The 26,176-nt window shown below is 48.6% G+C and overlaps 1 protein-coding gene across 2 annotated transcripts in view; it reads left to right on the top strand.

The window, feature by feature from the left end:
* TNFRSF8 (TNF receptor superfamily member 8) overlaps nt 1-26,176 on the top strand; it is a 73,954-nt gene that overhangs the window by 41,291 nt on the left and 6,487 nt on the right. Inside the window, exons 7-14 of one of the 2 annotated variants that reach the window (XM_006076783.3) lie at nt 36-152; nt 2,994-3,146; nt 11,313-11,406; nt 11,688-11,833; nt 13,674-13,775; nt 13,909-13,962; nt 21,264-21,289; nt 25,407-25,590. In XM_006076783.3, coding sequence (XP_006076845.1) covers nt 36-152; nt 2,994-3,146; nt 11,313-11,406; nt 11,688-11,833; nt 13,674-13,775; nt 13,909-13,962; nt 21,264-21,289; nt 25,407-25,590 — 876 coding nt within the window. The remainder of the gene's footprint in view (nt 1-35; nt 153-2,993; nt 3,147-11,312; nt 11,407-11,687; nt 11,834-13,673; nt 13,776-13,908; nt 13,963-21,263; nt 21,290-25,406; nt 25,591-26,176) is intronic. The other variant, XM_025285908.2, reaches the window with a different exon arrangement.

Consider the following 26,176-nt stretch of genomic DNA (forward strand, 5'->3'; position numbering starts at 1 on the left):
GACCTGGCCTGGAGCTTCTTTGCTTCTTTTCCCAGGGCTGACCCTGCAGCCCCCGTGCCCTCGGGGGTCTGCTGACTGCAGGAAGCAGTGTAACCACGACTACTACCTGGACAGGGACGGTCGCTGCAAGGCCTGTGTGACATGTTCAGGAGGTAAGGGCCACGTCTCTCCTCCTGGGGCCTCTTCCAGAGAGCAGGGATGGTCTTGGAAGGAGAGGCCAAGAATCTGGGGGTGGGAGCCCTGAGTTGGGTCTTGGATGCTCAGTCCTCAGGAGCCTGGTTCACTTCACTGGCATTTTTTGAGCAATTGGCTTCTAGTGACTCCCACTGATGATTGTGGGTTTTGATAGCCGTGACCCCTTTTCAGAGAGTTTCCATTCACTCACTCTGTCTTGCAAGGAAGAATTTGTTAATCAGCTACCTATTTCAAGCTTGTCTCATTATTTTTTGTACCTATCCTATGATGCCCGGATTGAGATTGCCCCCATTTTACAGAAGAGGAAACTGGGGCTTGGGGAAGTCAGGGGACTTCCAGGGCCACAAGCCCTCACAAATGGCAGGGCCAGGATTTGAACCTAGGGCACCTGGTACCAGGTTCTGGGCTCATCACTCACTCCACTGCCTCTCAGAGCACCACTGTACAAGCCCTTAGAGACTGACTGCTGGTGTTCTCCCTGCGGCCAGCTGCCCGCAGCACCACCAGCCGCCCTGTGAAGTCCATGCAGCTGCCCAGGTCCCACACTGCCATGGCTGTAGACCCAGGCCAAGACAGCCTCCACCACCAGGGGGAGGTGTGATTCTGTCTCTGCAGCAACATGGACTGGAGTCAGGGGAGGCCATGTGGGGGAAAGGACATTCTGTTTGTGGTCATTGGAGGTCACTGTTCTGGTTACTAAGGCCACAGAGCAAATTTTTCTCAAATCTGAGTGGCAAAAAGCAAACCATTCATTGTAGTCGTGGAGTCTGTGGATCAGAATTTAGATGTGATGCCAGAGGGCCAGCTGGTGTCTGCTCCATTAGGTCTGAGGTTTCAGTTGGAAAAGCTGAAGCTTGAGAGCTGGAATCATCTGCACCTTCTTCATTCATGGGTCTGGGGTTGACGCTCTCAGATTCTTTCCATGTCGGCTGCTATTTGGGCTTCCTTTGGGTGCTGAACCCAAAGATGAGTTGGTAGTAGAATAGAAACCATACTCATTTTTACGACCCAGCTTCAGAAGTTACTCAGAAGGTAGAGAATCTGCCTGCAATGCAGGAGACCCGGTTCCATCTCTGGGTCGGGAAGATCCCCCAGAGAAGGAATGGCAACCCACTCCAGTATTCTTGCCTGGAGTATCCCATGGACAAAGAAGCCTGGCGAGCTAGAGTCCATGGGGTTGCAAAGAGTCAGGCACAACTGAGCAACTAACACACTCACAGAAATTACATGGCGTAATTTCCACTGCATTTTGCCTCTGAAGGCAGGGGGACAGGTTCCCCCTGGAGTCATGGAAGGGGAAAAAAGTAGAGTTTTTGGATGAGTAAGTGGCCAAGCTCTGGAAGAGCAGACAGACTGCGAGCTATTGCTGTGGCCATTCCTGGAAAAAACATAATCTATCACAGCTGCTGTGTCAGATGAGGAAATAAAGAGATGACTCTGGGCCCCAGAATTGCTTCAAGTTGCGTAAATGAAGCCCTGCGAGGCCGTAGAGTAGAGCCCAAGTGCCTGGGGTCAAATCTTGGCTCTACTGCTTGGGAGCTTATAAACTCAAGCAAGTTTCTTAACCTCTCTGGGCCTGTTTCCTCATCGGTAAAATGGGCATTATAACAGACCCCTTTCAGAGAGGTGTTCTGAGAGTTAAATAGGTTAAACTGAGTTAATCTGGATAAAGTGCTAGAAACACTGCCTCAAACAGGCTTGGTTATGTTAATACAATGTTATAATTAACAGTGCAGTCCCTTGTCTTTATCATGCAGGGCTTCTAAACCTCTAAGTATCCCACCAGTGTCTTTATTGAGCAAATTGCATTTATCTAATCCACTGATACAGTAATTCTATTTTCACCTGTTAATAAAGCATGCAGAATATCCCTAAACATGTATAAATGCATGATCACACTTTGTATTTTATAAAACCACTAACAATTTCTTTTTATTTTGGAGAAAACCCCACTTTTCATCATTAGAATTTTCAAACATCCTCAGAAGTAGAGAGAATCAGAAGTGGTTATGAACTATCACCCAATTTTAAAGAATTATCAAGTCATGGCCAGTCTTGATTCATCTTTACCCATGCTTACTCACCCCTAATCTTTGAATTATTTTCTTTAAAATTTTTTGGGGGATTTTTCTTTTAATAGCTTTACTATTACAGATAGTAATAGTAAATTACTAGATACAGACACATACAATAAATACAGTTGACATACTAGATACAGATAGATAGATACAGTTGACATACAATAACAGTTACATGTTTAAAGTGTGCAGTTTGATAAATCTTGAGATGTGTGTGGCTGTGAAATCATTACCACAATCAAGATAATGAACTGTCTGTCCACCTCCCAAAAGGTTCCTTAAGCTCCTTACCATCCCTCCACCGTTCCCTGCCCCTACTCCCATCCCAGGCATTTGGTATGCTGTCACTATGAAAGAGTTTGCATTTTCTGGCTTTTCCTATAAACAGAATTATAGAGCATAGACTCTTTTTTTTTTTTTTTTGGCTGCACTGAACGGCATGCAGGATCTTAGTTCTCTGAGCAGGGATCGAACCTGTGCCCCTTGCAGTGGAAGCATGGAGTCCTAACCATTGGACTGCCAGGGGAGTCCCTATATACACCTTTTTTTGTCCAACTTCTTTCATTCAGCATAGTTACTTTCTGCACCAAAATATCTGCTCAACAGAATAATTGAATAAGCATGTGTTCCTGGGCAAATCCGTCTCTGCCCTCCGGGGGTTCTCTGGATTCCTGCCCTTTTCATTCCAGTTCTTCCTCAGGACCCTTCTCTGTTCCCCAGATGGCCTCGTGGAGAAGACACCTTGCACATGGAACTCTTCCCGAGTCTGTGAGTGTCAACCTGGCATGTTCTGCGCCACGCCAGTCACCAATTCCTGTGCCCGCTGCGTCACCCGCCCCAACTGCCCACCAGGGATGCTCACCAAGCTCCAAGGTAAGCAGTTCACATCCCCAACCAAGGGGCTGAGCTCTGTGTCCCTACAGCTGTGCCTCTCCCCTCCTCCAACCAACAAAGGACCTTCATTCCTAGCTATTAACTAGGTCAGATTTGGGCTATGGTTTCTCTTTGAATAGTTAGATCCAGGAAATGGTAAAAAATCCAAACTTGGCATTTTGGCAACAGTTTCTAATGATTGTTTTAAATTATTTAAAAGTTTTGTTATTCTTCTCCTTGAAATTATTGGGCTGGTAAAATCTTGACTTGCTTGCAAGGTTGTTTTATTGACTCAAGGTAGATCAATATAAAGCTTATGAGGAAGCTTCCAATTCAAATGGTGGACATTCGCCAAAGTGAGAAAAAGTATAAACCCTCGACAGCAGACAAAATAACAAACAAAAAAGAGTTCATCAGCAGATGAGAGAGTTCAACGACTTTTTAGAAGGTGGAAAACAGATGGCAGGGTGGTAACAAATGAAACCCAAGTAGAGGAAAACCCACCCCAGAATTCACTCCTTGAGGCTGGCAGAAAAGTGAGGGTAACCTGCTCATAAGACCCCCCAGGGAGGCTCTGGGCTCAGACCAGGTAAGTAAAATGAAGGATGGGGGTGGAGCAGAGAATTAGAAAGTCCAGTAAGCTGCAACTTCATCTCCAACATAAAAATTAAAAATGTGTAACAATCTGCCCGCAAAGCAGGAGACCCAGCTATGATTCTTGGGTCGGGAAGATCCCCCGGAGAATAAACTGGCAACCAACTCCAGTGTTCTTGCCTGGAGAATTCCATGGACAGAGGACCCTGGCAGGCTAAGCCCATAGAGTGACAAGAGTTGGATGAGAAAATCCCATGGATGGAGGAGCCTGGTGGGGCTGCAGTCCATGGGGTCGCTAAGAGTCGGACACGACTGAGCGACTTCACTTTCACTTTTCACTTTCATGCATTGGAGAAGGAAATGGCAACCCACTCCAGTGTTCTTGCCTGGAGAATCCCAGGGACGGCGGAGCCTGTTGGGCTGCCGTCTATGGGACCACACAGAGTTGGACACGACTGAAGTGACTTAGCAGCAGCAGCAACTAAACCACCAACAATGCAAAACCAACCAGCCAAAGTGCAATCTAAAAAATAAATGAATGTAACAACAATGACAAAACACGCAGCAATGATATACCATGGGCTCTGACCGGTCTGAGAGCTGGTGCCTGAGTTTTTATATCCTGGTGAAAATGATCAAATTTTTGTCTAACAACACTGAAGGACTATCTAGAGATAACTAGGTATTGGCCACTCTGGTGCTAAGCCCTCTTTGCTTGTGTCTTTGGAAGTACACCCTGTCAGTAGGCTATTCCTGCCCAGTCACCCTGAGTGAAAGCCTTGCAGCTCACACTCCCCACCCATGATCCCAGAGTTCCCAGACAGGCCTCCTGCTGAGAGAAGAGACCCGTGGTGAAAAGGACATACTAACAGCAAAGTAGAAGAAACCCCACCTGCTGCTGGAAAGTTCAGCACTATTCTTTTTTTATAAATATTAATGAGAAGTATAGATCTTCTGACTTACAAGGAAAAACAGTAGTATGAAGGAAAATAACAAGATACACAAACAGAAAAACTTACTACCAATGAAGCAATGATGAACCCAGGAATGGAAGAGATAATAATTAGTGTCCACAGAAAAATTCGAGAAGTTACAACCACAGAGTGATAACAGAAGGCAATGAAGAAGGAACAGTAAAAAAGTAGAAGACAAGAAATGACTTTTAGAAAGTGTGCTTATTACCAATCTGTTGCCTCTCAGGTCCCAATTCACCTATGAACCCTTGCTATGCAATAAGAGATTAGTCTCTTCAAGCATTTTCTCCTTGTGCATGTGACTCTAGTATACGACAGTAGAGGGCGCAAGAGGACCACTGCAGAAGAAACGAGGTGTTTCTTGACTGCCTTTGCTTTTTCTTGTTCTTGCTGGAGAGTCTATTTCCAGGGCCTGTGGATGGGGACATGTGGTGGTGCCCTGACCCGGTCATCCTTCCAGGGTAGGCAGTCTCTTGGCAACCTCACAATGAGACTTAGATTGAAATGACCTACCAAGAGCAAAGCAGGATGAATGAAGAGTACCACATCTAGACATAATGGATGTACACACATGCATGCCTAGTTACATCTGACTCTGTGAGTCCATGGACTGTAGCCTGCCAGACTCCTTTATCCATGAGATTTTATAGGCAAGAGTATTGGAGTGGGTTGTCATTTCCTTCTCTAGGGGATCTTCCCAACTCAGAGATAAAAGCTGCGTCCCTTGTGTCTTCCTGCATTGGCAGGCAGATGCTTTACCACTAGCGCCACCTGGGAAGCCTGACATAACAGATGTACCACCATTTATTTATCCATCCACCAGTTGATGGACATTTTGCTTGTTTCCAGTTTAGGGCTACTATGAATAAAGCAGCTACAAATGTTCATGTATGGGTTTTTGTGTGGACATGCATTTTCATTTCATGGGTAAATACCTAGGAGAGGGCTGCCTGGGTCATTGTGTTGGCCTACACAGAATGTCTTTGCGGGTCAGATCAAAGCTGGCCACCTGTGATCTGACCCAGTCACCTCTTTTTACTGGTGGAGGGAACCATGCGTAGAGCCAGAGGTAGAGCTGGGACACAGAGATCCTGAGTCACCCCCAAGTACTCTCCATTGGACCACACCAGCTCCTTCCTAGTTGACCAGAGAATTTTTTAGCTTAAATGCAATTATGTTTGAAAGCAGATTAAAAATATTTTCAGGGAATTCCCTGGTGGTTCAGTGCTTTGGACTCAGAGCTTTCACTGAAGGAGCCCAAGTTCAATCCCTGGTCAGGGAATTAAGATTCTGCAAGCCACACAGCATGGCAAAAACAAGAGAGGCATTTTCAGACATAAAAGGGCAGTCTGCTTCCCCACAACCCCATGTATCCTTTCTTAGAAAGTTACTTAAAGATGTAATCCGGTTAAATGAGGGGCAAAAAAGAAAAGCCATGAAATCTAGAAAACAGTGGCTCCATCCCAGGAGAGCAAAAAAGGAAGTCCCAGAATGACACCGGTGCTAAAGACACGACAACATGTGGCTGAGCCTCATCAGAGCAGGAAAGTGAGGGGCGGCAGTGAATCATCTGCAGGAACAGAAGTTAGAATGGCGGTCAATTTTATGAGGAGTAGAGTTGAACAACTTGAGGATATAGTGAAGGCACATTATTCTTTCATCAACAGAAAAGAAAAAAGGCAATTGAAAACTCTAGGGAAAGTAAAAAGCTGACAAAAAATGTGCAACTCAAGTATGAAGATGAAAATTTCATCTAATTTTAAGCAGTTTCTGTGTGTATGGGAAAAGATTCCATCTGACCTTGATGCTAAGACCGTTCTCCTTTAAGTGGCCCAAGGATCGGGTATTTGGATTTAAAGAGAAGTATTTAAGTCTGGTAAACAATATCTTTTTTTTAAGTTTCTAAATGGGTCTAAGAGCAGGCATGTTCCTTCCTGCTCCCTCTTCCTCCCCCCGGCCCCGCTTTCCAGTGAGCCTTTTCCAGAGAACACAGGCAGATTAAGTAGGGGCTAAATGATGTCTTCTGTTGACCTTCAGATCCAAAGGAGGATAAAAGGGGAGAATCAGTAACTCATGGAGGAAAGAGGAAGGTTACAGAGAGGTTATGGTAAATACATACAGAGAAGGGATGAGAGGCACCCAGGAGTGCTGGGCCCAATTTCTCTGCTTAGAGGAAGGACAGCATTTCTATTTCTGGATTCTGTTGCAGGTTGCCTTAGAAGGGAGGCTGCCTTAAAGGGAGGTCAGAGGGTGCTAACTGGGTGGTGGTGTTGTTCAGTCAGTCACTCAAGTCGTGTCCAACTCTATGCAACCCCATGGACTGCAGCACACTAGGCTTTCCATCACCATCTCCCAAAGTTTGTTCAAACTCATGTCCTTTGAGTTGGTGATGCCATCCAACCAACTCATCCTCTATCTCTCCCTTCTCCTCCCGCCTTCAATCTTTCCCAGCATCAGGGTCTTTTCCAATGAGTCAACTCTTCGCATCAGGTGGCCAAAGTATTGGAGCTTCAGCTTCAGCATCAGTCCTTACAATGAATATTCAGGACTGATTTCCTTAAGGATTGACTGGTTGGATCTCCTTGCAGTCCAAGGGACTCTCGAGAGTCTTCTCCAACACCACAGTTCGAAAGCATCAATTCTTCAGCACTGAGCCTTCTTTATGGTCCAACCCTCCCATCCATACATGACTGCTACTGGAGAAACCATAGCTTTGACTAGATGGAGCTTTGTTGGCAAAGTGATGTCTCTGCTTTTTAATATGCTGTCTAGGTTTGTCATAGCTTTTCTTCCAAGTAGCAAGCGTCTTTTAATTTCATGGCTGCAGTCGCCAGTTGCAGTGATTTTGAAACCCAAGAAAATAAAGGCTGTCACTGTTTCCATTGCTTCCTGGGTGTAGCTACAGTTAGTGTTCTTGAGCAAAAGAGCTCCTCCAGTCCTCTCCAAGTCAACTCTCACTGAATCCCCAGGACATCTCAGATACAAGTAGAAATTATCATAACAATTGCATTATTTTCCTCATAGCCCAAGGTCTCCAGGCTTCAACTAATTCAGGTAATAGTTTAGTGACTGCATGGAAAGACACAGTGTCTTTTTTTTTTTTTTTTAATGTTTTTTAATTTACTTTTTAAAAAAGAAATAATTCTGTTTATTTATTTTTGGCTGTGCTGGGTCTTTGTTGCTGCAAGGGCTTTTTCTCTAGTGGCGGTGAGTGGGGGCTACTCTCTAGTTGCTGCATGTGGGCTTATTGCGGTGGCTTCTCTTGTTGCAGAGCACGGGCTCTATGGAGCGTGGGCTTCAGTGGTTGTGACTCATGGGCTGTATAGCGCAGGCTCAATAGTTATGGTGCATGGGCTTATTTGCTTCCAGCATGTGGGATCCTCCCAGATCAGGGATCCAATCCGTGTCTCCGCATTGGCAGGCAGATTCTTTACCACTGAGCTACTAGGGAAGTCCCAATTTGCTAATTTTTAATCGCTCTACAATATTGTGTTGGTTTCTGCTGTGTGTGTGTGTGTGTGTGTGTGTGTGTGAGTCACTCAGTCGTGTCCAACTCTTTGCAACCCCACAGACTGTAGCCCGCCAGGCTCCTCTGTCCATGGGATTTTCCAGGCAAGGATACTGGAGTGGGTTGCCATTTCCTTCTCCACTGGATGTTCCTGACCCAGGGATCGAACCTGGGTCTCCTGCATTGCAGGCGGATGCTTTTCCGTCTGAGCTACCAGGGAAGTTTCTGCCATGTATCAACATGAATTGGTCATATAGGTATGCCCCCTCCCTCTTGAACGTCCCTGCCACCTCCTACTGTCTATATGAAAACCTCCAAAAAGTGGAGGGTTCCTCAGTTCAGTTCAGTCGCTCAGTCGTGTCCGACTCTTTGTGACCCTATGAATCGCAGCATGCCAGGCCTCCGTGTCCATCACCAACTCCCAGAGTTTACCCAAACTCATGTCCATCGAATCGGTAATGCCATCCAGCCATCTCATCCTCTGTCGTCCCCTTCTCCTCTTGCCCCCAGTCCCTCCCAGCATCAGGGTCTTTTCCAATGAGTCAACTCTTTGCATGAGGTGGCCAAAGTATTGGAGTTTCAGCTTCAACATCAGTCCTTCCACTGAGCACCCAGGACTGATCTCCTTTAGGATGGACTGGTTGGATCTCCTTGCAGTCCAAGGGACAACAAAAGCCTTCTCCAACACCACAGTTCAAAAGCATCAATTCTTCAGTGCTCAGCTTTCTTCACAGTCCAACTCTCACATCCATACATGACCACTGGAAAAACCATAGCCTTGACTAGACGGACCTTTGTTGGCAAAGTAATGTCTCTGCTTTTTAATATGCTAACTAGATTGGTCATAACTTTCCTTCCAAGGAGGAAGCATCTTTTAATTTCATGGCTGCAGTCACCATCTGCAGTAATTTTGGAGCCCCCCAAAATAAAGTCTGCCACTGTTTCCACTGTTTCCCCATCTATTTCCCATGAAGTGATGGGACCAGATGCCATGATCTTCGTTTTCTGAATGTTGAGTTTTAAGCCAACTTTTTCACTCTCCTGTTTCACCTTCATCAAGAGCCTTTTTAGTTCTTCTTCACCTTCTGCCATAAAGGTGGTGTCATCTGCATATCTGAGGTTATTGATATTTCTCCCGGCAATCTTGATTCCAGCTTGTGCTTCATCTACCCCAGTGTTTCTCATGATGTACTCTGCATATAAGTTAAGTAAGCAGGGTGACAATATACAGCCTTGACGTACTCCTTTTCCTATTTGGAACCAGTCTGTTGTTCCATGTCTAGTTCTAACTGTTGCTTCCTGACCTGCATATAGGTTTCTCAAGAGGCATGTCCTCAGGACCCTACTAATCCAAGTAGAAAATTAATCCTGGCCTTACTTTCTCTTCAAAATATTAAAATCAGAAAAAATCCGAGAGGCATAATGAGAGCTTTTTATAAGAGAAGCATGGGCAGGTGGGGGGTTTGCTTTGTATCACTTAAAGGAAGGGGTGCCCCCGCACCCCCCTCCAGGAACATGGGAGCAGAGAGGGCTAGTAGCCAGGCTGGACCTACTTCAAATGTGGGCCATTTCCTTCTACCCTAGTAAAGTAGTTAATCATAAACTTGTAAGAAAATGCTCAGTCCCCAGTAGGAGGCAGTGCGGTCCCATGAAAAGTGCTCCAGGCTGGGACTCGGGAGCCCTGATTTCTGGTTTGAGCTCGGGCTCTGTGGTTCTCTCTGTCTGTGAGAAGGGGTGGCTGGGTCAGATCAGAAGTGACTGTGCTTGAACTGGTCCTCAAAGGCATTCTGTCAGCACAGTGACGCAGCCTTCCCCTTCCTAGGTCCTCAAGTGAAGTGAAATTACGGTTTTGCAAAGGCTTGTACACAAATACTCATAGCTACCCAGGTGGTGCTAGTGGTAAAAAACCCGCCTGCCAATGCAGGAAGCTTGAGAGATGTGGGTTCGATCCCTGGGTCAGGAAGATCCCCTGTAGAAAGGAATGGCAACCCACTCTAGTATTCTGGCCTGGAAATTACTTTCTGTTACTCTAGATTAAGCTTTTGGGGATATTTCCATAAGATGTATTATTCTGTGTCTGGCTTCTTTCACTGAGCTTTTGAAGTTCATCCATGTTGTAGCTGTATTAACACGCTTAGTCACTCCGTGGTGTCCGACTCTTTGCCACCCCATGGACTGTAGCTTGCCAGACTCCTCTGTCCATGGGATTCTCTAGGGAAGAATACTGGAGTGGGTAGTCACTCTCTTCTCCAGGGGATCTTCCCGACCCAGAGATCGAACCTGGGTCTCCTGCATTGCAGGCAGATTCTTCACCGTCTGAGCTACCAGGGAAGCTCCCAGCTGTGTTAGTACTTCATTTCTTTTATTGCCATACAGTATTCCAGCATTCAGAGATACTACATTTTACCATCTGATGGGCACTGGGGTCATTTCTGCTTCTTTGATGACTCCATCTCCTCCCTCCCATCTCCGGGGCTTCCCCACCTTTTGTTTCCTCTGCTTAGAAACTCCCACTCCCACTCACATCCTAGCACCTCCCTCCTCAGGGAAGCCTCCCTAGTGAGACGAGATCGAGCCTGCCATTACAGGGACCCCACCTGCCTTCATGTGACACCGAGTCTATGAACCCCACCAGCTGATTGGCCCCCAGGGGTGCAAATCTTTTCTGTTTTTCTCACAGCTCTGTCCCAATTCCCAGCACGCAGCAGGTGCTCAGTAAAGAGTTGTTGCATGGAGGGAAGGGAGCAGAGAGGGAGGAAGCAAGGAGACAGCCAGGACACAGACTTGGGTCTGCCCGGCTGTTGTGTCCTTCCGGCCCCACGGTGCTGCCTCCCTGGAAGTCACCAGTCCTGATGTGTCAGGCTCTTTGGCACTGATTTTTTTTTTTAAATTTAATTTAAAAATTTGAAGTATGGTTGATTTACAAGATATTGAATATAGCTCCTTGCTATACAATAGGTCCCTGTTATTTATCTCTTTTATATATAATAGTGTGTATATCTGTTAATCCCATTTCCTAGTTTATCCCTCCCTCCCCGCTTTTCCCTTTGGTAACCATCCTTGCCACTGTTTCTAACCCACTCCCTGCAGGTATGGCTGAGACAGCCACCACCTATGAGCCAGTTCCACTAGGGAGCCCTCCTGACTGCAGCACCAGCCCAGAGGACCATGAGGCGCCTGCCAGGTGACTCCTTGGGCCCCTCTCTCCACCGGCCCTGCCTGGGGGCGGGGGCAGCCGGCCAGGGATGGCAGTGGGGCTTGGGCTGGATCTTTAGGCCAAGCCCGCAGGTCATTTTGGAGAATGTGAGTCTATGTCTGTGCTGGCACCATGGAAGGCCAGAAGGCCTAGAAACCCAGGCCCTGCCCTCGAAGTGCCTGGCGGACACTGTTGGCAGAGGAGCTGGGGTCTCAGACCTCTGTTTCCATCTCAGCCGTCCATCTTACCTCTGGCCTCTCTCTCTGCAGCCCCACCCCCTCCTTGGTCTCCCTGGCTGACTCCTTGACTGGTAAGGAGCATGGAGGGGGTGTCACCCACGCCTGGGAGGACACCCCAGGCTCAACCAGTGCTCCCATCTCCTTCTCCTCCACGGGAAAGCCGGCTCTGGTTTCAGGTAATGATCACCCCCACGAAGCAGGGCCTTCCTCCCTGGGGACCACAAGGAGGGAGGCTTCTCACTGGGCAACAGCATCACTTGGTGGGGGGAAGAGTGGGGGTTGGGAAGTCCTGGGAACAAAGTTGACCCCCGGTTTTTGGCTTCTTGATCTGGAGCTGTGGCTCTGTCACTTGCTACAGATTATTCCTTGATTCTTCTGAGCAGGGATTTTATTCTCAGCTTCTTCTCCACGGCCCGTAATTGCTACTCATGAAATATTTGGCGACTAATCTCATGACCTTGACTGGGCTTCCCTGGTGGCTCAGTGGTAAAGAATCCGCCTGCAGTGCTGGAGATGCGGGTTCAATCCTTGGGTCAGGAAGATGCCCTGGAAAAGGAAATGGCAACCCACTCCAGTATTCTTGCCTGGAAAATTCCATGGACAGAAGAGCCTGGCGGGCTACATACAGTCCATGGGGCCACAAGAGTCGGACACGACTGAGTGACTAAACCACCACTACCTCATGATCTTGACTAGTTTCTTACTTCCTTTGAGCTTCAGCTTACTCACCTTTTAACGTTGTAACAGCGTATACCGCAAAGGGCAGTAAGCAGAGAGTGATATACATGGGCGTTACCGGCTCCCGGCATGCGATTTTAAGGACTTGCAGTTCTAGTGTTGGACACTAGGCGGCGGTAGTTCTCAGCCAGCAGCCCTCCGCGAGGTCCTGGAATTGGCAGTTTAGCAACTTGTTAAAAAAGTAAATTACAAGCCTCCCCCAGCCAACTGAATCAGACTCTGCATTTTAACATGGTCCCCAGGAGATTCATAGGCACAGGAATGTCTGAGAAGCACTTATCTGGTACGTGTTGTTACTGTTCGTTCGCTAAGTCATTCTTAGCAGGCAAGAATCCTGGAGTGGGTAGCCATTTCCTTCTCCAGAGGATCTTCCCTGACCCAGGGACAGAATCAGTGTCTCCTGCATTGGCAGGTGGATTCTTTACCACTGAGCCACCAGGGAAGCTATTGGGTACATGCTACTTTTTTAGCACCTAAACATGGATTTTAAAAAATAATAACTATATGTTGATTTTCATAAGTGACAAAGGGGCAAAAAAAAAAAAAAAAAAAAAAAAGAGGCAAGAGATAATGAAATACATCCAGATAGTGGTTAACAGCGTGGGCTCTGGAGTTGTGCTGGCCTGGCCTGAGCTATGATTCCTACCCTCTGGGTGACCTTGGGCCTGTTAATCTTTGCAAACATCAGCTTCCCTCCATTGTAAAATGGAGATGGTCATGGTGCCCATGGCATAGGGCTGTTGACTCCTCATTCAAGGAGCACTTGCTGAGCGTGCTTATGTGCGGAGTAGACGTTCCTGCCCTCGTGGAGTTTCCGGTCTAGAGGAGGGGCTGGGAGTTGTGCCAGACTCCTAACTTCACCCTCTCGGTTGCTTTGCCTGCCAGCCGCCCGGGACTGGGCCTCACACATGCCTTCCTTCCCAGTCCCCTGATGTCATCCTACTGGACCTCAATTCCCTCTTCATTCTGCCTCCTTGACCTCTCCATTTCTCCCCCACTAGCAAGGGTTTGTGCATCCTTCAACTCTTTAGCTCCCCCATGGGCTTCCCAGAGCCAGGCAAGAAAGGACAGGGGGGTGAGGGCTGGACCAGATAGCTACAGATAGGATCTGGGTTTCTCTTCTGGCTTGGGGAGGGACCAGGTCCTGTAGCAACAGTGGAGTCTGTGTCCAGAAGGAGGAAGCAGTCCGGGGTGAGGGCTGTGCTGTGTGGTTGCCGTAGGGCCCCGGCTCCCTGCCAGGATGTCAGGGTGCGAACGCAGGGCACCTCTGTGTTCCAGGACCTGTGCTCTTCTGGGTGATTCTGATGCTGGTGGTGGTCATCAGCTTCAGCTCCTTCGTCCTGTGCCACCGGAGGGCCTGCAGGAAGTGGATTGGACAGAGTAAGTGCCTGTATCCTTGGGGCCCTGGGAGGGCAGGGTGCCCTGTGCTAGCCTGGCCTGGGTCCTTTTCCCGTCCTGCCTGCTGAGACCCTCTGAGGCTGGCATCCCAGTCCTCCTGCTGCTGTCATTTCAGAGCTGCATCTGTGCTACCCAGTCCAGACCTTCCGGCCCACGCTGGAGCCTGTGGGTGAGTGTCCAGGGGTCCAAAAGGGCTGTGCGCGGCTACATCGCAGCTCTGCATGCTGGGCCAGAACTCCCTTGGGGCTCCCTCTGTGTGGGGGGGTTCCCACAAGCTGCTCCTCCTTTCTGTGCAACCTCGTATGTGATGGGAATATAATGTGGGTGGAAACTGTGACATGTTCCCTTCAGCGTCAGATGCGGTCTGGGCCCAAAGCTTCAAAAACTCACCTTGTCCTTCGTTCTCTCCTTGGCCATGCCCTCAGGAGAGGCCTTCCCTTCCTCTCTCCTCTCTGTCCCTCCTTCCCAGCCTCCTTGTCATTTCCCCCGCCCTTTCCCTCCTGCTGGTGCCCAGGGTGTAGGGGTTGGGGTAGGGGGAGCAGGCTAACAGGGCTAGAGTCCTGATTCTGTGCTATGAGCTACATGACTTTGGGTGAATTACTTAATTCCTCTGTGTCTCAGTTTCCTCATCTGTACCAAGTCACTCAGTCGTGTCCGACTCTTTGTGATCCTATGAACTGCCAGGCTCCTCTGTCCATGGGCTTCTCCAGGAAAGAATGCTGGAGTGGATTGCCATACCCTCCCTCCAGGAGGTCTTCCTGACCCAGGGATCGAACCCATGTCTCTTCTGTCTCCTGCATTGGCAGCTGAGTTCTTTAGCACTAGCGCTGCCTGGGAGGTGGGGTCTAATTCAGAGAGTGGGTGTGTGGGTCCATTGTGGCGGTGCCTGTTGAGCGCTGTGTGCAGAGCCTGCGCGCAGTCAGCATTTGCAGATCGTGGCTGCTGTTTGCTGACAGCTCCCCTGTGTCTGGGGCCTTTTTTCTCACCAAGAGTCCAGGCCTTCCTGAGTTCTCGGTTGACAGGCCTTCCTGAGTTCTCGGTTGATCTGAACTCTTCTCTCTGATCCCTGGCCAGCCTCCAGACCACCTCTTCCAGGCAGCCTTCCGTGCCCCACCCATTCCAGGCAGCAGACTCAGCTCTCACCTGGCAGGGGGCGGGAGGGGCGACCCCAGCCATCATGTGCCAAGTATCTCTTCTCCCCTGGGTTGCATCTTTCAAGGCAGGACAAGGTCCTCCTCAACATGCCACAAGCATTGATTAAGCACCTGCTGTGCATGGGCCCTGACCACAGGGGAAGGCGCAAACACAAACCGTTAGAGCTTCCTTTCTGATTTCAAGGCAGTGTCCTATGACAGTCTCACAGACCCAGAAGCCCCACGGGAAATGGGTGATGCTCTTCGTTTCGTAATGAAGAGACGAGACCCAGGGCCACGCTGTCTGTAGTTGCCATAGCCAGACTCAGGAACTGGTCCTGGAGCCGGCAGGCCTCATTGGCAGAGGTCTCAGTCCTTTACCCTCTTCCTCCCCACCCCACCCCTTGCCATGGGTTGTCCACCACCCAGTGCCCAGCCTGACATCCAGCGGTCAACTCAGACCTCCTCACCCCCCACATCCCCAGGCCCCACGGAAAGCTTTGCTGTAGCCTGGCTTCTGACTTGGGCCCCTGAACACAGTGCACGAGGCGTGTTTTGGGTTTGGTGAGTTTCACAAGCAGGTGCTTGTGTTCTCTTCGCAAGGGGGCTTTTTGTGTTTTGACAGTTTCAAGCTTTTTTCCATGAGCTGTCAGGCTCAGTGTCTCATTGAAACCCGTGTTTGCTTTCTTGACATTTTTCTAGTATTAGAGTTTCCATTGCTGTCAGTTTATTTTTTTCTTCAAACCTCCATGATAGCAGTTTTGTCACACACATACAAAAAAAAAAAAAAAGAGAGACAGAGAGAGAGAGAAAAGACAAAAAGCACCTTCTCTTAAAAAGTCAGACCTACCAGAAACTGAGCCTGGGGCTCAGTGGTGTCCACCCTGTTTTGTGCCATTTCTGGTGCGCTGGCTTCCGATGGGTCCTTGGGGGTCTGGTTCCCAGGGAAGGAGGTGACGAAGGGTGCAAAATGTGGTGGACTGAGCAGGGTGGGTGCAGTGGGAGCTGGAGGGGTGCAGGAGTCTTTCTGCACTTGTCCGCTCCTTTGTGTATCCGCCCTGCACTTCCTAGTGGCCCTGTGCTGGGTCCGGCAAGTGGCCCTCCCAAGCTTTCTGACCAGCTCAAGCAGAGTGGGAATAATCTGGCCTCAGTCCCCCTGGTCTCAAAACTCCAGGGCTCAGGGAGCCCAGGTGTGGTTAGCAGTGATCTGGACAGGTGGATTTGACTTGGTGGTGTGTGTCCTCGGGAGCAGGCATCTCCATAAGTACATGTGTGTTCTCATCTTATTCCTCCCAGAGGCCTGTTATACCCATTTATCAGATAAGAAAGCTGAGGCACGGGAAGATGAAGAAGCTTGTCTAAGGCCACTTGGTTAATGAGCAGTACGACCGACCAGGATTTTGTTGGTGGTGCTGGCTAGATTTTTGCATAAAGGGTACCCTGGCACTGTTGACACCTGCCCGGGATCTTTCTTTGCTGTGGGGATTGTCTTGTGTGTTACAGGATGCCAGGCAGTCCTGGTCTGTAGATCCACCAGATACTAGCAGCACCTCCCATCTGTGGCAGCCAGAAGTGTCTCCAGGTACTGTCACATGTGCCCTGGAGGGGAAACGTCTCTACTGGTTGAAAAACACTGGCTGAAAGTCTTTTAACCCTTCATTTAAAAAGACACTGTCATCATTACTTTATCTGTTACTTCAGGCAGTTTTAAGTTGGAAACATTGCTTTGTTTTGAAACAACTTCAAACATAGAGAAAGGTACGGTGAATGTATTTTTCCTGAACTATTTGAGAGTAAGTTACTGACTTCATGCGTTTTTACCCCTGAATACCTGAGTGTGTATTTCATACAGCCGCAGCGAAATCATCAACATCAGAGAATTCGCTTTGCTGTATCTCCACCAGCTAGGGCTCAGACCCCAGTCTGGTTTCTTTGTACGTTGATAACAATACCTTGAGGCAGTCCAGCCTCTCCTGTTGCATTTGGCCACCATGTCTTTGTCCCCTCTAGTCTGAGTTTCTCCCTCCTGGTCACGACCTTGCCATTTTGGAAGATTGCACCAGTGATTCTGTGGCTGCCCCTCAGCCCGGGTTTGCCTGACTCTGGAGTGAGGTATCCACCCCATCCTCACTCCTGCCAGGTTTCCCTTTGTCCCTTCCCCTGCATGTTCACCGCAAGCCCTGGATGAGCGTGGTGTCTGCCAGCCTTCTCCACCATGCAGTCCTCTTTCCTCTGTGGTCATTGCTAAGGGGAGGGGAGGTACTTTGAGGCTCTGTGAATAACCAGTGCATCATCAGCCTTTCCTCCGTTTCTGTATGTTTGTCTGTCTGGATGTGTGATTCCTTTCTTACTCTGCTGTTGTTGTTACTTAATTTGATGTTTAAATTGTCCCGAGTGAGGCCAGTGAGGGCCCCTTCAAGCTGGCTCCTGTGTCTTTTTGATTCCATCTTTCTGTGTTTGGGGCTCATATCTTTTTAAAATCTGTTTTTTTTTTTTTTTTTTAATTTATTTTTTAATTGAAGGAAAAAAAATTTTTTTTTTCCCCTTTTTTTTGGCTGGGCCATGCGGTCTGTGGGATCTTAGTTACCAAAGATCAAACCCCAGCCCTTGGCAGTCAGAGTGCTGAGTCCCAACCACTGGACCGCCAGGGAGTTCCCTGGAGCACTCCATTACCATGTTCCCAGCTCAGCTTGTAATAATTCCCTGCCCCTTCCTGGACTGGAATCTAAGGCCGCCTGTTGCCAAATTCCTTCCTTGGGTCTGTTCCACTTCCCACAGCAGCCAGAACCCCAGGCCAGACAGGGGATGGAACTGACAGCAGAGAGCAACAGGGATGGAAAGGATGGATAACTTGTCAGAACCCACATGCTTGGCTTGAGCAGCCCTCAGAGCAGCTCTGGGAAGCCAAGCACTTCTCTATGGGGACGAAGGGGGCCGCCGATGCCCAGTTTGTCCTTGGATTTGTGTCCTGGGATGCTGGACACATTTGTGAGAAGATTGCGCTTATTCCAAAAAAGCAAGGTTACCAGTGAATGAAGACAGGGAACTGAAGCAAAATTTTTGAGGGAAAAAGCCCTTACGAAATCTGACCTCTGCAGCTGGCACCGTTCATTCTAGGTCTTTATTAAAGCACACAGGCAGGTTGTAACACGGCTGTAGGCCGAGGTTGATACCATCTGGATTCTGCCTTTTCACCTTGACATTATTTTATGCTGGTTTCTGAGAGACAGCATTGAAAGCTGGTTTTCTTTTTGGTGTGATGGAGTGTCAAGCCACAGGAATATCCTGGGGCTCCCTTGGTGCTAGGGAGCAGTCTAGCCACCTTCCTTTTTGTTTTTCTCCTTCCCTTTTTAATGTTGTAATTTAAAAAAGCTAAACAGACTTCATTTTAAAGAAAAGTTTTAGACTTACAGAAAATTTGAGAAGTTAGTGGAAATATAGCCCACACCCAATTTCCTCTATTATAAACATCTTATTCCACTGCAGTACATTTGTCGCAATAAAAGCAATACCGATACACTGCTGTTATCTGCAGCCCATACTCTGCTCTGATCTACTTGGCTCTGCTAGCATGCTTCTGCTGCTCCAGGATCCCGCCCAGGACACTGCTTTGCATTTGTGCCTTAGGCTCCCCTGGCCTCTGACAATTTCTGGCCTCCCTAGCTTTTGATGTCCGCGGCAGTTTTGAGGAGTGCTGGTCAGTTAAGTTATAGGATGATCCTCTGTTGGAATTGGTCTAGTGTTTTTGTCTGATTAGATTGAAGTCAAGGGTTTGGAGGCGGAAGACCATATGAGTTCAGTGCCATTTTCATCACAACATATCAAGAGCATGTGCTCTCAAATTAAAATTTGAAAACAATTATTTTTTGGTTTAGTAGACAGGATAGAACTCCAGTGTTCCTAGCCACAAGGGACTAGTTCCACCGAGAAGTAAACAGTGGGGCCTCAATTTTGAAGACATGTGGGGAAAGGGAAAATTGACTTTCTGTTAACTGGCAAAATGTTCTAGGGGGACTCTGTTTATGTTAAAATGTGTTATGTTTTGTATGTACACATATATGGACCAGGGGGCTAAGATGGTAAAGAACCTGCCTGCAATGCGGGAGACCTGGGTTCCATCCCTGGGTCGGGAAGATCCCCTAGAGAAGGGAATGTCTACCCACTCCATATTCTTGCCTGCAGAATTCCATGGACAGAGGAGCCTGGTGGACTGGGCTGTATAGTCACAAAGAGTCGGACATGACTGAGCGACTGATATTTTCACACTTTAATATATGGACCAGAGTCTCTGCTGAGTTTATACGTTAAGAAATGATGGTTGATGGAATCTTGATTTTTGTTAACTTATCCCAATAAAGCCTACAGAAACTCAAAAACATAAGAGAGAGAGAATATGCTCTCAACATGATTGCTTCCTGGGCACCTTCTCTTCTGAGATGTCATTTAATCTTCATAAAAACCCTCTGAAGGGGCATGATCTTGCCCCTTTTCCAAACGAGAGAACTAAGACCAGGAGAGGTGAAGGACTGTGTTGGGGTTGCGCGGCTAGGCAGGCCTCCGATGCAGGACTACTAAGCTGCTTCCTTGTTTGGCATCTGGCTCATTTTCAGTTTTTTGCTTATTATAGGCTCCACTGCTGTGCACAGCCTGGTTACTTTCCTTCAAGTTATTTCCTGAGGGTGTGTCCCCAAAGAGGGATTACTAAGTCAAAGTGTGTGAAGTTTTTACTGCCAGATGGTTCTTGAGAAAGAGGGAACCAGTTCACAGGGCATGAGCAGCTGTGTTCCTGTTTACCCACATCCTCTCCAGGACTGTGTCTTACCAATTTTGTTTATTCTGTCTTTTTACTTTGTCACATACTTTCTCCCCTCAATGACTCTCTGCCAAATGACAGTTGGCTGTTTGCAGAACTCAGACATCACTCTCAAAGGATAAAGATTTGGCTTCTCTGACTTCATTTAAAAGAATGTGCCTCAGGCCGGACAACATTTCTCAAAATGCTGGCTCGGGCACTGGACAGTGGCTGCCTTGTGGGAGAGAGCCACGAGCCTCCTAAGGTGACTGCCCTGCTGGGAATAGCAGTTCCCAGATTTGTTAACTCAGTAATCAACCATTGTGTCATTTTACACATGCGTTCTTTTGACCATGATTCTGATCCATTTCCCCTTTAGACACTTTGCCTGCGGACAGTCATTTAAAATGGACATGGAAGATTGTCCCCCAAAGTGACCTGGTGTCTACACAGCAGGTTCAAATCGCCCATCGTGTTGTTTTATCATGGCTGGCTGGCCCCCAGTGTGCATTTCCGCTAGGATTTGAGAAGGCTGGTTCCCCAGAGCAGCTGAGGTCAGACAGAGTTCCTGAGGTGACTCAGCTGGCTAGCCTCTTTATATGCGAGTTCTCTGGTCAGGTGTCCACTCCTAAAGGCAACAAAAGTTAAGACCCTGTAGGTGGTCCCCTTGGGAGTATAAGGGGCCGTGCGCTCCCAGAGGACTCAGCGCCTGGGAGGTGATGCACCCCGGTGTAAACACGTCTCTGGGTACCATCTCTAGCTTTTCCAGTTGGACATCTGGTTGTGGTTAAGGGTCAACATATACTTGGCTGTGACCTGACGCCCTGTTTAAATCGAGAGAAAAGTTGCAGAGGAGGGTGGAGTTTAGGGTGAGAAGTTGAAGGTTGTCCCCTGAGGATCACTGTGGCCCGAGCCCACGCTATCGGAAGTGTGATGACCAGTGAGACTGGTCACGTGGACTGTTTCAGGCACACGTGATAGAAGGCTGAATTCACGCTGGCTGGAGCCTAAAGGGCTCTGTGGCCATCTGGCTTTAAGCATGCCTGACTCGGGGGCTCAGAAAGGATCCTCAGGACCCACCACCCTCTCTCTATCACCATGAGGTCCTCCTGTGTGGGTTGAGTTTCACATGTTGCTCCAGGGGGCTCTGGCCTCTTCTGCCCCTGGAGGCCACCAGGCGATGGCAACAGCCACAGACCAGCTTCTGACCCTGCCAGAGCCTCTTCGGCTCCAGCTGGGTGCACACTGGTCTTGAACCACTCCTGTGCATGAGTGGGAATGGGTGGATGGGGAGGGGTCCGGTGTGCTGAGGGGCTTTGTATCTGGGAGAGAGATGACTGCCCTGTTCTCTGGCTGCCCCTGGGAAGTGAGGCCCTGTGCCCCGGGCCTGAAACCCATCCACTGTTCTCCAGAGTGAGGTCTGAGGAAGGACCAACTTCCACCCTGGGGGCAGTGGAGGGGGCACTTGCCTGCAGTGGGGTGGGGCAGGGCCAGGCAGCTGCCAGATGCCCCTTGGTGAAGTGACTGCTCTTTTTCTCCTTGCAGATTCCAAGCCGGGGAGGAACCCGATAGTAAGTAGCCTCTCCCTTGCCCCCACCCCAGCTTTGTGCCCCTACATGTGACTCCTCCTCCATCAGAGCTGCTGGTTCTGACAGTGACTGGGTGGGTCCTTTCCCTCCCACGGCCCAGGTGCAGGTTCCCCTGCAAGTTCAGGCTGGGGCTGCCCCACGCAGGGAGCTCTGAGCGCGGTGGGGCCTCAGCCAGGCCCTGGCCGGGGATGTGCAGCTCCACCCCCATGGCAGCCTCGGCTCCTGGCTCATCCCGCCGGGGACTTCCAGAAGGGCCTGCCAGACAGCAGGTCTGATTTTGACCATTTGGGTGCCAGGTGTGGTCTGAGAGAAGGTTGGGTTCATTTTCCCCTTTGTCCTTCAATCCTCTGTGAGTCTCAAAGCTGGGATGTCAAGTCAGTAGCACAAACTTTTGAAACTTTAGCTAGCGTGTATGGAGCACTTGGTGCTCCCAGGTGGCGGAGTGGTAAAGAATTCGCCTGCAATGCAAGAGATGCAGGTTTGATCCCTGGGTCGGGAAGATCCCCTTGAGGAGGAAATGGCAACCTACTCTAGTACTCGTGCCTGGAGAATCCCATGGACAGAGGAGCCTGGCGGGCTACGCTTCATGGGGTTGTAAAGAGTCAGACGTGACTGAGCACATGTGCATGCAGGGAGCACTTCCCGCGAGCTAAGCTTCTGGCTTTCTCCAAGTTGTTCCCGTTTGTCCTGGCAACACACTGAGGTTGGTACTGTTGTCCTGTTGTATAGGAGAGGAAACAGAGGCCCAGACAGGAAAGGTGATTCCGCAGTTGGAAAATAGATCAGCTGGGATTTGAGGGCTGGTGTGTGTGACTCCAAAGCCGGTGCTCTGGGCTGTTACCCTGAGCTGCCTCCTAGCAAGGCCATCTTCACCCGCCTTTTATGACGCTCTTGCTGTGCCAGGCGCTGGGCTGGGGGCTTTGCACATGTTACCACCAAGCCTGCGGGCATCCTGCCTGGGCCGTGTGCACCAGGTCCTCGCCAGGCTTCGCTTGGGCCCTACTCTGTGCTGGCCTCTCAGGGGCAGCGCAGGGACCAGTGAGGGGGCGTGGGGAGAGGAGCGGCCCTGCTTTCCACAGCTGAGAGGGGGCAGGACGAAACATACCATATGACCAGGTCTCAGATATGTATGGTGTGCCCACTTCCCCCGCACACTTATTAGTTCTTCCATTCCTTTCTTTTTTTTAAATAGTATTTTTTAAGTTTTATTTGTTTATTTGGCTGCGCTGGGTCTTTGTTGCTATGTATGGGCTTTTTCGAGTTGCAGGGAGCAAGGGCTCCTCTCTAGCTGTGGTGCACGGGCTTCTCATTGCAGTGGCTTCTCTTGTTTCTGAGCACAGGCTCCAGAGCACGCAGGCTTAAGTAGTTGTGGTGCCTGGACTTAGTTGCTCTGTGGCATGTGGAATATTCCCAGACCAGGGATTGAACCTGTGTCCCCTGCGTTGGCAGGTGGATTCTTTACCATGTCACCAGGGAAGCCTCCATTCTCTATTTTTAAACATAATAGATGGAACCACAATACAGGTTCAATTTCAAATCATGAGAGATCACATTCAGACATGCTTGGGTCAGATGAGTTGCTGTTACGATATCAAGAAGTTTCATGAAAAAGGTATTTAATGATTTGTAAGATACGAACAAAGCTAGTGGAGGTGATGGGATTCCAGTTGAGCTGTTTCAAATCCTAAAAGATGATGCTGTTAAAGTGCTCCATTTAAATATGCCAGCAAATTTGGAAAACTCAGCAGTGGCCACAGGATTGGAAAAGGTCAATTTTCATTCCAATCCCAAAGAAAGGCAATGCCAAAGAATGTTCAAACTACCACACAATTGTACTCATCTCACACGGTAACAAAGTAATGCTCAAAATTCTCCAAGCTAGATTTCAACAGTACGTGAACCAAGAACTTCCATTGGATTTAGAAAAGGCAGAGAAACCAGAGATCAAATTGCCAACATCCATTGGATCATAGAAAAAGCAAGAGAATTCCTGAAAACCATCTACTTCTGCTTTATTGACTATGCCAAAGCCTTTGACTATGAGGATCACAACAAACTGGAAAATTCTTAAAGATGGGAATACCAGACCACCTTACTTGTCTCTTGAGAAACGTTATGCAGGTCAAGAAGCAACAATTAGAACCGGACATGGAACAACGGACTGGTTCCAAATTGGGAAAGGAGTACATCAAGGCTGTATATTGTCACCCTGCTTATTTAACTTAATGTGCAGAGTACATCATGTGAAACGCTGGGCTGGATGAAGCACAAGCAGGAATCAAGATTGCCGAGAGAAATATCAATAACTCCAGATATGCAGATGACAGCACCCTTATAGCAGAAACTGAAGAAAAACTGAAGAGCCTCTTGATGAAGATGAAAGAGGAGAGTGAAAAAGTTGACTTAAAACTCAACATTCAGAAAACTAAGATCATGGCATCCGGTCCCATCACTTCATGGCAAATAGATGGGGAAACAATGGAAACAGTGACAGACTTTATTTTCTTAGGCTCCAGAATCACTGTAGATGGTGGCTGCAGCCATGAAATTAAAAGACGCTTGCTTCTTGGAAGAAAGGCTATGACAAACCTAGATAGCATATTAAAAAGCAGAGACATTACTTTGCCGACAAAGGTCCCTCTACTCAAAGCTATGGTTTTTCCAGTAGTCATGTATGAATGGGAGAGTTGGGCCATAAAGAAGGCTAATCACTAAAGAATTTATGCTTTTGAGCTGTGGTGTTGGAGAAGACTCTTGAGAGTCCCTTGGACTGCAAGGAGATCAAACTAGTCCATCCTAAAGAAAATCAATCTTGAATATTCATTGGAAGGACTGACGCTGAAGCTCCAATACTTTGGCCTCCTGATGCAAAGAGCCGACTCATTAGAAAAGCTCCTGATGCTGGGAAAGATTGAAGGCAGGAGGAGAAGGGGACAACAGAGGGTGAGATGATTGGATGACATCACCGATTCAATAGACATGAATTTGAGCAAGCTCCGGGACATGATGAAGGACAGGGAAGCCTGGCGTGGCTGCAGTCCATGGGGTCACAAACTGAGCAACTGAACAATAACAACAGCAAAGATAATCAAATATATTTTGGCCACATGGACCAGTGCATAAATAGTAACTCCTTTAAGACTACCATCTTTTAGACTTCAAATTATTTTAAAAGAATATGAAGGATTATGTAACTATATTTTTGGAATTATTCAAACTCATTCCCTTTTGAAGCTTGAAGGTAAATGGTATTTACATTAGAACATTTCATGAGACCACTTCTCCTTGGCACTTATGGAAAGGTCAAAACTGAAACCAACATTTTCCTGAAACATATCTGTTTTTAGTACATTACTGTGATCATAAAAGACTGCTGTCCCAGGAAAAGGGGAGTTGGGGTGGGCCTAGAGCTGACACTTGTAGACTGAGAAAACATGTATGGATTCCAAAGGGAGACACTGGGGTTCCAGTATTGGCCGGACACTTACTAACTAACCCTGAGCAAGTTACTTGACTCTTCTGTGCCTCAGTTTCCTGATCTGTAAAATGGGGAGATATTAACCGCCTTGTAGACTAGTTAGGCTTCCCAGGGGGCACTAGTGGTAAAGAACCACCTGTCAATGCAGGAGACATAAGAGACTCGGGTTCCATCCCTAGGTCAGGAAGATCCCCTGGAGGAGGGCTTGGCAACTCATTCCAGTATTCTTGCCTGGAGAATCCTATGGATAGAAGAGCCTGGGGGGCTACAGTCCTTAGGGTCGCAGAGTCAGACATGACTGAAGCGACTTAGCATGCACTCACGCAGAGTGGTTGTTAATGATTAGCACGTGTTGAGGGCCACATACAAGGTAAGCATTGTATGCGATGCTCCACTATCCTTATTTAGTGCCAGTTAAAAACGATGTGCCTTCACAGGGTCCCATATGCAGGAACATCAGGTCATTCATGCTGAGAAGCCCAGGGTGAGCACATGGTGGCTTTAAAGCAGAGAGGGAGACTCGCTGGGGGTCTATGGAGATGAAGAAATGCATTCCCCAGCGCAGAGACTGGGGGAGGTTGGGGTATCCTGCCTCAGCACCATTTCCTCTGCCCACTGCAGCTGACCAAGAGTGTATCAGTGGCAGACCCAGGCAATGAGGAGCAGGGCTTACTGAGCCGCCCGGCCATGGAGACCTGCCTGGAGAGCCTGCGGCTGCTGGAGGCCAGCCCAGTCAGCAGCCCCCCGTCCCCCACAGACCTACCTGAGCCCCGAGGGACCATGGAGCATACCAACAACAGGATTGGTGAGTCGGCCTGTTTGGGGGGTCCTGGAGTGCTCAGGGGGCAGTGGGAGATGGACCCTGAGCCCCTAACGAGGGACCAGAGACCCTGGGGATGGAAAGCTCAGCAAGGAAGAGGCAGGGGCTCCCCCACCGGCTTTTATAAGTAGGAGATGCTTTTCATGAAGGAGTTAAGCCATTCTCAGGGGTATCTACAGCTTGCTTCGCCTCTTCATCCCAATTTAAATTTCTGTAAACTAGAGGAGCCTGGCGGGCTACAGCCCATGGGGTTGCAACATTCAGATATGACTTAGCGACTAAACCACCACCACCAAACTAAGAGTAGTCAATACTTCTGACTTCCCGGGGTCATTGTGGGAATTTGTGAAACGATGCTCACAAAGTTGCCCTGGTGGCTGCGGGGCTCCCTTTGCCTGGTGCCTGCTCTTATTAGAGGGGAAGTAAACACCATCCAGCCCCCAGCACAGGGCCTCTAAGACGGTTGGAGGGAGATGTCAAGAGAGACATCAGCCAAGAGCTGCCTCTTGGCTGATGCGTTCACATTTGGGCACTGCGCGCTGGTCACCTCTCCTTCTGAGGCTCGAGTCAG

Source organism: Bubalus bubalis, chromosome 5, assembly GCF_019923935.1.
Source record: "Bubalus bubalis isolate 160015118507 breed Murrah chromosome 5, NDDB_SH_1, whole genome shotgun sequence".
NCBI classification, from domain to species: domain Eukaryota; kingdom Metazoa; phylum Chordata; class Mammalia; order Artiodactyla; family Bovidae; genus Bubalus; species Bubalus bubalis.